Below are 13123 nucleotides of genomic sequence, written 5' to 3'. Positions count from 1 at the left end.
TTTTGTCTTGCATCAGAACAGCTTGTTACCACATGACAGAAAACGCCCACACACCACATCTGAGCTGTATGCGAAGCAGAAGTTATTTTGGGGCTTGTGCAGTTTCATGATAGCAATATTTTGAGCAGATTCAGAAGTTTACATTCTTAAAAGTTTTAGCTGATCATTTTGAGCTCCTAATAAATATTCTCTGCCTGGAAGATGTCTTTATAAAGTCTGTATGTAGTACTTTCCTGGATTTGCTTTTATAGTCTACAGCAAATAAGCAGAACTGATTTCTTTTAATGATTTAAAGAAAGATCTCAGCATTTTACTAAGTTGGAATGCCTTGAATTGCTCTCTTGTTTATTCATGGGACTAAATAGTTTTTTATGTCATTGTAAGCTTTTCAGCAGGAAAGAGAAACTGGTAATATTTAATATTTAATTAGCTTTTGGGATCTTGCAGCTTTATTTTATATGGCATTTTTACTGTTTTTAGAGAAACTTGATAATGATTTTTGTGATTTTATAGTTCATATTTAGAAAATATAAATACAAATAAGATACAGTAATTTTAAGTGCAGTGATGTTAATATAGAACTGGTAACTGACTGGAATCAGTTTTAGGTAAACAGGAAAAGGAGAGAATTCCCAGGTTTTTTTTTTTTTTGTTTTTTTTTTTTATTATTGAGAAAAGGAAGAAAAAAAAAAAACAAGTTTCTACCTCCTCCCAGCCTCCCATTTCCCTCCCCTTCCTCCCACCCTTCTCCCCCTCCTCCCATCCTTCTCCCCCTCCTCTCACTCCTCTCCCCCTCCCTCTCCAGTCCAAAGAGCAGTCAGGGTTCCCTGCCCTGTGGTAAGTCCTAGGTCCTCCCCGCTCTGTCCATATCTAGGAAGGTGAACATCCAAACTGGCTAGGCTCCCACAACTGAGCTCCCAAGGTCCCAATGAGGAGCAGAAGGAGGGAGAACATGAGCAAAGAAGTCGGGACCACGAGGGGTGCAACCACCCATTGAGACAGTGGAGCTGATCTACTGGGAGCTCACCAAGGCCAGCTGGACTGTGACTGAAAAAGCATGGGTTAAAACTGGACTCTCTGAACATGGCGAACAATGAGGGCTGATGAGAAGCCAAGGACAATGGCACGGGGTTTTGATCCCAGGCTTTAATAAGATGTATTTTGCTGGGTCTGGTTAAGAGCACTGGCTGCTCTTGCAAAGGATTTGGTTCCCTATACTCATAATTGTTTATAACCCCAGTGCTGGGACACACAGTACCTTCTTCTGGCCTTCACAGACACCAGGCATGTAGGTGGTACACGACATGCAGGCAAAGCACCCATACAGATAAAATAAAAAAAAAATAGCTGGGTGCTGGTGGTACACACCTTTAATCCCAGCACTCAGGAGGTAGAGGCATGCTGCTGCTGATCTCTGTGAGTTTGAGGCCAGCCTGGTCTACAAAGCGAGTTCCAGGGCATCCAGGGCTACACAGAGAAACCCTGTCTTGAAAAACCAAATGTATGTGTGTGTATGTAGTTAAAAATAGACATCTTGAGGGACTGGAGAGATGGCTCAGTGGTTAAGAGCACTGACTGCTCTTCCAGAGGTCCTGATTTCAATTCCCAGCAACCACATGATGGCTCGCAACCATCTATGAGATCTGTCTCCCTCTTCTGGTCTGTAGGCTTACATACAGACAGAACACTGTATACATAATAAATAAATAAATCTTTTATAAAAAAGAGGAAAAAAATAGACATCTTGTTAAATGTTTTAACAGAAATTTAGATCAGTTTAGACTTCATGGGCATTTTGCATATTTAATTACTTTGGAGTGTGATATGTCTAATCTCATATCTAAATGTCTAATGATTTATATGTAGGAACTTTGAAAGATTAATATTTCCATTTTAGTACGTGTGTAGTTTTACCTTTCTCTATAATTTTAGTATGTGTATAGTTTTACGTTTCTCTATAATCACTCCAAATAATATTTTGATCACCTATAATTTAGTGGTCTGCTGAATACTATGTCATCTGTACACTTAAAACATACAGAAATTTAAAATTGGAGTTTTCCAGAATGTGGTTTCACCTTGGAGATTGTTAGAGTATTGTGGCTAAGAGCATGGTGATTAGTTAAGCGGTCCAGTCCTTAGTGCACTGCTCTTCACCACTGGAGTCTGTCTGTCTTCACCTTCCGTCTGTCCAACCTTGTCAGTTATCTCATAAATATTTAAAAGGTCAGCAGTATTAGAAGAAATAATCTTGAAGGACAAATTATGTTACTTGAGTTTGGAAAATCAAAATTGGAAGCATGCTTTCAAATGTGTATTCATCTGCCATCACTGTAGTGGTTCCTGGACCTTTACTGGCTTAAGAATGAGAAAATGCCCATAGTTTTTTCCTAAGCAGAAGTCCACTATTTCTAAAATGTCTTATAAGTTCTAATAAGTTCTAATTTAAAAGTCTACATTAGCTTTTAATCTAAAAACTAGTCTTTTGAAATTGTAGCAGAGATTTCATAGTGATTTCTTAATGATGGCTAGCTAGGACAAGTAAGCTGAGTGTTGGTCTAAAGAATGCCTCGTTGCCCTGCAGTGTTAACCAAGCCTTTGCTATCAGCCAGGTCAGATGGAGAGAATACAGGTCTTGCCGCCAAGGAATTTATCAAACACTTCAGGTTCTGTCCTCTAGCTCTGCACTCATTCCTGCTGGCCGAATTTCACTGCCCGGTAACTTTTGAGAGGGCTGTAGCCTTTTATTTATTTCATCATAAATATCTGCTTTGCTCACATCTTCCTTTTCTAGTCAGTATTTTCTTTTCTAATATTGAAACATTCTGTTGGGATCATAGTAAATGCCTACTAAGCACACGTTCAGATCCTTCCCAAGAAATAGTCACATAAGAATCGGGGAAGAATATTTAATTCCTGGCGTTTGTCCTCTGCCCTGTGAGCTGGCTCTTTGATGCTCATTAACAGCTGGCTGATTTGCAGGTGGACGTGTGTGTTGGGATGGGGGTTCTTTACCTTAGCGTTTTCAGTAAGAGTTTTTCATAAATTCTAAGGGAGTTACTTTATATCTGGCTAGTTTACTTGCACTTTTCTTTGAAAACAAGGTAATGGTAATTTAGATAACTTTTATTGTAATCTTCAGTTCAGGCGGGGGACTTGTGCTTGCATAGACTTTATTATGAGGGTTGTTAGCAGTGGGCCGGTTGCACAGAGAAGGCTTTTAGGTATGATGTGTTTCTGGAAGGAAAGTCGGTAAAGCAGCATGTATTAGCATGTTTTAAAGTTTCTATGAAAGCCTTTTCTTTGGCAATCTTTACAAGCAGCAGAACCCTTTCCTAGAGGATAACCACTGCTCCTCTTGTAGGTCACCACAGAGCAGCAGTCTCAGGTCCTCTCTGTGGCTTCAGATTGACAGGTTGACAGGATCACACTTTGTAAAATGACTGAATTAAGTTATGTGATTCTAGAGAATGTACTGGATTTCATCTGCAGATCGTTCTAGGGTGTGGTATCTTAATTTTAGCCTACAACTAACACTTTGTCCTCTATTGTAATCACCTTTAAAAAGCACTCAAGAGTGTGGCCTCTTAGGATTCCACAGGCATTCAGGATTCCTCTCCTTCCTTTCCCTTTCTTTTCTTTTTTCTTTCACTTTCTGTTTTCCTTTCTTTCCCCTCCCTTTCCCCTTTCTCTTTCTCTCTGTTTTGGTTTTTTGAGGTAAGGTTTCTCTGTGTAGCTCTGGCTGTTCTGAAATAGGCTGTTCTGTAGAGCAGGCTGGTATTGATCTCAATGATTCACTTGCCTCTGCCTCCCTAGTACTGAGACTAGAGGCATGCACCACTGGTGCCAGGCTCCTTTTCTCTTTTCTTCCTGTTTCCACCAGTGCTTGATACTGTATTGGGAGTTATAGTGGTATTTCATTTGTATTTCAATAAATAAAGCTTGCCTGAGGATCAGAAAAGTAAAACAGCCACACTGACCAGTCTTACAGACCAGGCAGTGGTGACACACACCTTTAATCCCAGTAGCCACACTAGTTTGCCATGGAAACCAGATGGTAGTGGTGCACACCCTTAATCCTAGAACTAGAGAGGATTATAAAACGGGAGGAGACAGCGCTCAGACACAGTCTCATTCTGAGATTCCTGGAGGCAGAATGGCCATTTTTCTGACAGAGGTTGAGGTAAGAGCCAGTAGCTGACTGCTTTGCTTTTCTGACCTTTAAGTTGAACCCCAATATCTGTCTCTGAGGATTTTTTTAAAATTGTGCTTCATGGAGTATGCATTTGAAGTTGGAGATGCTGCCAGGGCCTGAGAGAAAGCCTGACAAGGGAGGCAGTGCGAGAAATGACCTTACCTAAGATAATAAGCCATTCATATCCATGAACAGTTTTGTTTATGAGTATAGATGGGTTGAGGTCTTCTCATGCACACAGCCCTCCAGTGTATCCTAGCTTTCCTCCAGACCTGGTGAGTGCAGTGTGAGGTAGAACGAGAGCACAGTGTGGGGCAGGGTTTCTTAAGTGTGGTTTGTGAAACACCGTCCCTCAAAAGCACCTGTCCCTTCCGAAACTCCAGTTTTCGGGGAATGTTCTAGAGACTCATTCTGGAGATGGAGCCTGGGAATTACAACTTTTAGTGATGTTCCTGCGTGATACCTTTGTACATTCCCTGCCTTGGATGGAATCACATTGGTACATGTAGGGCCTTTGACTACAGTGTTAGTAGTTTCTCTGTAGTTCACAGGTGATGGGCAAATGACTTAATTTTAAATTAAACATTTTTATACCATTATCGTTGTGTTTGTCATTCATGTTGTTGATAATACCTTTGAAAGATTGTGAGGATTCCTAAGTAAAATACTTTAAATCATACTGAGTATGTAATTGATGCCAAGTTTGATTTCATTTTATTGCACAAACTTGGCTAGAATGTAGTTCAGCTGGGATCTCAACCTATGTTCCCTGCTGCCTCTAAGCCCTGCTTCCCTCTCCAACTGTGCTGAGAATTGGCCAGGGGAGAGTGGAGGAAGTGTGTGAACTAATGACTGCACAAGCACCAGCAGTAGGTGGTGATGCCTGTGACCTAAAGTGTTACCAGACCAGAGCAATCTGAGATCTTGAATTGCAGTATTGCAAATAGATTGTTTGTCAGTCGTCTATAGATACTAACTAGCTGAAAATTCTGTGATGATGACGAGGGTTGCAAATACAGTTCTGGTTGTATGATAATCCATCTTACTATTCCAGGTACCAAAGCAGTCAGACTCACAGCCGGCTTCTGACAACCTGAGTCGCCAAGGTGACTGTGGCAAGAAGCAAGTGTCTTACAGAACTGATATTGTTGGTGGTGTTCCCATCATCACTCCAACTCAGGTACCAAATCAGTGCTTCTGTTGTATTTTCATCAAAACTGAAACAGAATATCTTTGCTGAATTGATTCAATATTTATTAACTACAAAAGCTTTTAATTTGGTTTCCTATTCCGAAAGTGCTTTGCAAACTTTTGTATGTTATTGTAAAAAAGATCAGAAGTTACACAGATAAACACTTGATCCTTCTTTGAGCTGAATTGTTTGTATTCTCCCTGCAGAAGTTGGGATGGGAGTTACATGTCAGACTTTGTAGCAGCATATCTTACATCAGGCATCAGAAGTTAAGTCTCTATCACTTGTAATGGCTGCAGAGTCCTGCCCTGGATTTGACCATAATTTATAAGCCTCTATTGGTAGACAAATGGAGGGGTTTTCTTTCCTTTATTTTATTTAACAATGTTGTAATGAACATTTTTATATCTAAAATTTTAGAGATTTAATGCTTGAGCCTTACTGCTGAGCTATATCATAGTTCTTTTTAGAGTTGCCCAAGTTGTCCTTTTTTTTTTGATACAAGGTTTCTCTGTAGCTTTGGAGCCTGCTCCCGAGTGCTGGGATTAAAGGCGCCTGCCACCCCACTGGCCCTGCCCAAGTTGTCCTTGAATCTACTTTTTAGCTCAGACCAGCCTTGCAACTAAGGCTACAGGTCTACACCAAGATAAACTAATGCTTTCAAGTAAAGTTGCTGGGTTAGCATCTGCAAATATGTGTAAATTCTTTAAAAAAACCTGTGTGCGTGTGTGTTTTGTATTTTTCCTACAACCTGAGGGCTGCAACTCTGGCTGGATTGTATCCTAAAAGTAATGATGTACCTAGGTATTAGAGAAAATAAATTTATGTAATTTAAATAACGAACTTGAAACTTTTATATGAACTTAAGTTTCTTATATTGCTATTGAGGAAATATACTTCTTTTTATTTTTTATTGAGCTGTATATTTTTCTCCACTTCCATCCCTTTCTCTCCCCTGCCCTTCTATTCCCATGGTCCCCATGCTCCCAATTTATTTAGGAACTCTAGTCTTTTTCTACTTCCCATGTAGTTTAGATCCATGTATGTCTCTCTTAGGGTCTTCATTGTTGTCTAGGTTCTCTGGGATTGTGAATTGTAGGCTGGTTTTTCTTCGCTTTATGTCTAAAAGCCATTTGTTGAGTGAGTACGTATGATATTTGTCTTTCTGGGTCTGGGTTGCCTCACTCAGTGTGATGTTTTCTAGATCTATCTATTTTTCAGAAAATTTTAAGATGTCATTATTTTTTTCTGCTGTGTGGTACTCTGTTGTGTAACTGTACCATATTTTCCTTATCCATTCTTTAGTCGAGGGGCATTTAGGTTGTTTCCAGGTTCTGGCTATGACAAACAATGCTGCTATGAGCATAGTTGAGCACGTGTCCTTGTGGTACAATTGAGCATCCTTTGGGTATATATCCAAAAGTGGTATTGATGGGTCTTGAGGAAGGTTGTTTCTTAATTTTCTGAGAAATTGCCATACTGATATCCAAACTAGTTTGCACTCCCACTAGCAATGGAGGAGTGTGAGGAAATGTACTTTTAATGCAAATTAATATTTGATAAACAAGAATTTAAAGTAATAGCTGTTACCAGTGTTGGATATTCACATTACTTTTGATTACTTTTGTCTTTTGGTTTTAAAAGACTTTGATGCTTTGTAGACTGCTCCCTAATTCCCAAGACAGGGTTTCTCTGTGTAGCCCTGACTGTCTTGGAACTCACTCTGTAGACCAGGCTGGCCTTAAACTCACAGAGATCCAAGTACTGGGATTAAAGGAGTGCACCACCACCACCACACGGCATAGACTTTCAAAATTTTAACAGATACCATATTTTTTCAAGCCTTGTGCCAAGTGAGTGTGATTAGTAGGAAGAAATCTTATAACATCAATAAACTAACTTGAATATCCTTTTCTGTGCTTTGTAAAGGATATTTAACAATACCAATCTCTGCTCTAGGGGGAGTTTACAGTTACTTTTGTTGCTGTTCAAAGTTGAATTAAAAAACATTAGGGAGAAAGGTGTGTGTGTGGTGTTGCTTTTTCTAAAAGTAATGATTTTAGCTCGCTAAACTTGTGATTGATGACTAGCTGGGCTGGACTTTCATGCTGACTGGTGTTGGCTGTTGGATAAGTTTGTTAAGATACTATTGCAGTTTGTGTGGCTATTGTAGAATAGATTCTATAGAAGATGGCATTTTTAAAAGATTTAAAATGATGCTACTGTTTTATTGTAATGCAGAATTTAAAATTACAAAGTAGTGAAGGCATTGGTGGTGCCCCATTGTCTTTAATCCCTGTGCTAGTTCCTTTAATGCTCGGGAAGCAGAGGCAGGTGGATTTCTGTGAGTTCCAGGCTAGCCTGGTCTAAAGAGTGAGTTCTAGGATAGCCAGGGCTACACAAAGAAACCCTGTCTTAATAAACAAAAATACAAAGTAACATTTAGACAATATAGAATTGTAGGAGGTGGTCCCACTTGTTAGTCCCAGCTAGCTGGGCCCTGAAATAATCATACAAAACTGTATTATTTAAAACACTGCTTGGCCCATTAGCTCTAACTTTTTATTGGCTAGTTCTTACATTTTAATTTAACATATCTCCATTAATCTGAGTATTACCACGAGGTCGGGGCCTACCAGCAAAGTTTCAGCATGGCTATCTCCGGTGGCTCCATGGCATCTTCCTGACTCTACCTTCTTTCCCCCAGCATTCAGTCCAATTTTCCCTGCTTACCTAAGTTCTGACCTAGCAACAAGCCAAGGCAGTTTCTTTATTCATTAACCAGTAAGAGCAACACATAGACAGAAGGACCTCTCACACCATAGAATCAAGAAAATGTTAACTAAATCTCATTTGGATAGTTAATTTATTCAGAATCTATTGGCTAATTATTAAGTATTTTAAATGTAGAACGGGTTGAAAATACCTCATAAGCCTGACAGTTCAGACTTAATTGTTCTTTTGAGTTTTAAATATGTGACTGATTTATTTGTGGTGTTGTAGTTTGTGGATGTTGTAAATAATCAGGAAGTCTTGGGTATGGTTAAGGATTTGTCAACACTGAACTTTAAAACATAAGACAGGGGCTGGAGAGATAGTTCAGTGGTTAAGAGCACTGGCTGCTCTTCCAGAGGTCCTGAGTTCAATTCCCAGCAACCACGTAGTGGCTCACAACCATCTGTAATGAGATCTGGCACCCTCTTCTGACGTGCAGGCATACATGGAGGCAGAATGTTGTATACATAATAAATAAATAAATCTTTAAAAAAGTAATTAATTTAAATTAAAAACTCATAAAACAATAGCACACACACACACACACACACACACAAAACAAAACAAAAAACCCTATAGCACTTCCAGGAGTGAGCTTGGGAAAAACTGCAGGTCAAGGATTAGGCAAAGAGCTTTTAGAGTTGACGTGAAGCCCATTATCTGTAAAAGGAGAAGACTAATAATTGCACATCATCAGTATTTCAAATGCATGTTTTGTGAAAGACCCTGATCAGAGGATGAATAGAAAAGATAAACTAGCCAGCCAGGTGGTTGTATACACTTTTTTTAATCCCAGCCCTTGGGAGGCGGAAGCAGGTCTCTGAGTTTGAGGCCAGCCTGGTCTATAGAGTAAGTAAGTTAGCCAGGGCTACATAGAAACTATTTCTCCAATTTAAAAAAAAAAAAAAAGATTAGAAGAAAAGTCTACAAGATACCTACCTATTCAACCAAGGACTTTTATCTACAGAAAGAACTCTCAAAACCCAATAATTAACCAACCAAAAATTCCTTAAAAGTAGATGAAATTCATAAACAAACATTTCACCAAAAAATGATATATGTATTAATAGGCACTAGGAAAGATAGATTGCCACTATATGTAGCCATTAGAAAAGAAATTGAATTAAGAACCTAGTGAAATATTATACCTAAGCAAAGATGCTTGGGCCTTTCATCCATTGCTGGTGGAGGTGTAAATAAAACAGTTCAGTCACTCTGAAGAAACAATTTGGTGTGGTTTTCTTGTTGTCATCCTTTTATAAATAAACTTGCAGTTGCTCTCTAGGCTAGTATGTATTCTCCGGCGTTTATCCTAAAGAAGTGGGTAATTATGCTCACACAAAGACCTCTACATGGGGGGCTGGAGAGATGGCTCAGTGGTTAAGAGCATTGCCTGCTCTTCCAAAGGTCCTGAGTTCAATTCCCAGCAACCACATGGTGGCTCACAACCATCTGTAAAGAGGTCTGCCCTTCAGGCATAGAGACAGAATATTGTATACATAATAAATAAATAAATATTTTTTAAAAAAAGACCTCTACATGGATACTTATAATAAAGCTTATGAATAAAGCTTATGGATGCTTGGTTTGGGTAATCTACTTTAGAAATACATACTTCCTCTGTGGAAAGAATTTGGTTAAAGGGTATATAAGACCTCTGCTGCTTTTTATATTTATTGTAACTTCCCATAGATCTGTTTAAATGATTTCCATATAAAAAAGCCCACCCCAAGAAAAACCTGAAGTCAGGAGTTTGCAAAACAATAAAAGTGGATGTTTGTGGTTTGATCAAGAAAGTTGTGATTGAGTGTCACCGATTTTAAGATTTTCTAAGATAACATTAAATTAAAGTATGTTTTAAAGCAAGAAAATAATTTCTTTGGCTTCATTTTAGAAAGAAGAAGTAAATGAATGTGGTGAAATTATTGACAGAAACAATTTGAAACGGTCCCAAAGCCATCTTCCTTACTTTACTCCTAAGCCACCTCCAGACAGTGCAGTTATCAAAGCTGGATATTGTGTGAAGCAAGGGGCAGTGGTGAGTAGCTTAACCATACCTGTGACGTTGGGGAGGTCATGTGCCAGCAAGCTTGCAAGTTAAAATCAAGCTGTGTGCTTTATGTTTGAAAGGCCCGGAGTGCAGAGCAGTCTGTTGCTAGGAAGGGTAGAAAGGGGTTGCTCCATGTTTATCATACATCACAGTTATTTCCTTGGTCTTTACACTGCTGGGTAAGTTAATGCTTATTTTCTCCTATATTTAGTGTAAGTGAGCTTTCCCAAGTTTAGGTTTGTGATAGAAAGTATTTCTTGTTTGTTTTTTATTTTCAAAAACTTTAGTTTGTGTATGTGTGTGCATATATGAGGGAGGGAGGGGAGCATGAGTGCAGTGTTTTATGCTTTGAGAGCAGAAGACAACTTTATCAGTTCTGGTCTTCCACCTTCACTTGGATTCCAAGGCTTAAATTTAGGCAAGTGACTTTACCTGCTGAGCCATCTTAACCCCCAGAAAGTTTGTTGATTTCCTACATCATCAGAGATGGTCAAGTATAGAGCCTCAGGAGAAGCGGAAGTACCAGGAGTGGCTGTTAGCAGACAGCTCTGAGGTTGGGCTACTTAATCTCCCAGACTTCCAGTTTTATTTTATGTGAGAAAGCTATTTTTATAAAACCTATGGTCTGTGGTTTTTGAAAGGGATAAATGAGAGATGTAGCTTTTCGCACAATTCCAGGTGCTAAAGAAGCATCACAGGTGAGTATAGGTTGTCCCCATAATCAGCGTCATGGGAGGAAATTTCTTTCTTTCTTTTTGTTTTGTTTGTTTGTTTGGTTTTTCGAGACAGGGTTTCTCCATAGCTTTGGAGCCTGTCCTGAAACTCGCTCTGGCAGACCAGGTTGGCCTCAAATTTACGGAGATCTCCCTGTCTCTGCCTCCTGAGTGCTGGGATTAAAGGTGTGCATCACCATTGCCCGGTGTGGGAGGAAATTTCTATAAAATAAACATATCTACTGGTATTCTAAGGCTCCAGATACTTTTCTGCCAGGTGCTGTGATTCACACATAAAATCCTAGCATTTGGGAAACTGAAGAGGGAAGGAAAGAAAGTTCTAGGTTAGCTTGGACTATATAGCAAAATCTTGGGCGTTTTTTGTTTGGTTTTATTTGTTTGTTTTGATTTTTTTGAGACTGGGTTTCTCTGTGTAACCCTGGCTGTCCTGGAACTCTCTGTAGACCAGGCTGCTGGCCTTGAACTCAGAGATCTGCCTCTCAATACCTCCAGATTCTGGGATTAAAGGTGTGCTATGCTACCACAATTCAGCTGATGTTTGTTTTGTTTTATTAGTTTATTTATTCTGTGTGAACTAAATCTTGAGACTCTCAGGACAAGAAAAATTTGCACATTTTTTTCCTTAATTTTTTTAATCTATTTTATTTTATGTGTATATGTGTTTACTTGAATGTCCATCTGCATACCATGTGTATGCAGTGCTAGAGGAGGCCAGAAGAGGGTGTAGGATCCCCTGGGACTGGACTTAGAGACAGTTATGAGCTGCTGTGTGGGTGTTAGGAATTGGACCTGGGTCTTTTGGAAAAGCATTCTAACTGTTGAGCCATCTCTCCAACACTATTTACAGATAATTTCAGGTACTAAAAAAATTGACAGAAATATTCATGTGAAAGTGTACTAAACATTTTCTGTATGGTTTTGTTCTGCTTTGTATTTATTGCTGACCTGTTATGTATGAAATACTTGAAATGCATGTTATAGATAGAGAAACCTGATGAGTTAATGACATTTCCCATGCTGATCTTTATCTTGTAGGCTGGGCTGGCAAGAAATGAAGGGAGTACTTTTTTTCTTTTCTACTGTTAGTGATCGTGCTGGGGAGATGGCTCAGTAATTAAGAGCACTGACTGCTCTTCCAGAAGTCCCGAGTTCAATTCCCAGCATCCACATGGTGGATCACAATCATCTATAGTGGCATCTGATGCCCTCTTCGGCATAAAGTTATACATGCAGATAGAGTACTCATACATATAAAATAAATAAGTATTTTGAAAATCTGAGGGGCTGGAAAGTTGGCTCAGCAGTTAAGAACACTTACTACTCTTCCAGAGGACCTGAGCTCAGTTCTCAGCACCCACATGGGAGCTCACAACTGTCTATAACTCCAGTTCCAGGGGATCTGGCATCCTTACACATACATGCCAACAAAAACACCAATGCACATAAAATAAAAAGAAATAAATTTTTAAAATATTTGAAATGCCAGAGTCATTCATAAACTCTTGAGTGAGCTGCCCAAGGCTGAGACCACCATTCAGGGGCTGTTTAGCAGGAAGAGGTGCCAATTATCACCTCCCTTGGGGGAAGTCTGTTGTTTCTGTGTGCTTAGTGTTTCTGATTGTGGGTTCTTACTGGTACGATTAGGGGTGATTAACATTGGACATTCTTTGAAGCCTATGTCTGTGTCTTCTCTGGTAGATGAAGAACTGGAAAAGAAGATATTTTCAATTGGATGAAAATACAATAGGCTACTTCAAATCTGAACTGGTATGTAGTTACTTCATAAATATGCTTTCAAATGCTTGGCAAGTTACACTGTAGTGAGTGTATGCTTGTATGCTGTTTTGATTTTCAAATGTTCTGGTTCTGAGGGCATCTGTATTTCAGTCTGCTTGGTTGTAGTGCATTTGGTTAGTCACATTTTTCTTTAACGTGTTTTAAATAAAACTGCCATATCTTCAAGGAAACATTACATTTTGATGGATCTAAAATTGTCAGCCCCCTAGTTGTAAATCTCTGTCAGAGGATTGGAAGAGGTGGTAAAAGGAATCCTCTAAAAGAAGCATTTAGCCCTCTGCATGTCTGCCTTCCCTGTCCTTCTTTTTCTTATCCCTTTCTTTGCCTGTTTCAGATCAGCTCTTAGGTTGTTTCATTTGAGATATTTTTGTCGTGTTTTA

The 13123-nt window shown here is 39.2% G+C and overlaps 1 protein-coding gene across 8 annotated transcripts in view; it reads left to right on the top strand.

Moving 5' to 3' along the window:
* The window catches only part of Plekha1 (pleckstrin homology domain containing A1), a 56614-nt gene that overhangs the window by 32894 nt on the left and 10597 nt on the right, over positions 1 to 13123 (top strand). For all 8 annotated transcript variants that reach the window (XM_041666211.1, XM_041666207.1, XM_041666212.1 and 5 more), the window contains 3 exons: positions 5250 to 5375; positions 10057 to 10200; positions 12645 to 12713. In XM_041666211.1, the coding sequence (XP_041522145.1) occupies positions 5250 to 5375; positions 10057 to 10200; positions 12645 to 12713 (339 nt within the window). The remainder of the gene's footprint in view (positions 1 to 5249; positions 5376 to 10056; positions 10201 to 12644; positions 12714 to 13123) is intronic.

The sequence above is a fragment of the Microtus oregoni genome, unplaced genomic scaffold (assembly GCF_018167655.1).
Source record: "Microtus oregoni isolate MIOR12 unplaced genomic scaffold, Mior012 000016F_ref0000370, whole genome shotgun sequence".
NCBI classification, from domain to species: domain Eukaryota; kingdom Metazoa; phylum Chordata; class Mammalia; order Rodentia; family Cricetidae; genus Microtus; species Microtus oregoni.
This window is presented reverse-complemented; position numbering and strand designations above follow the sequence as displayed.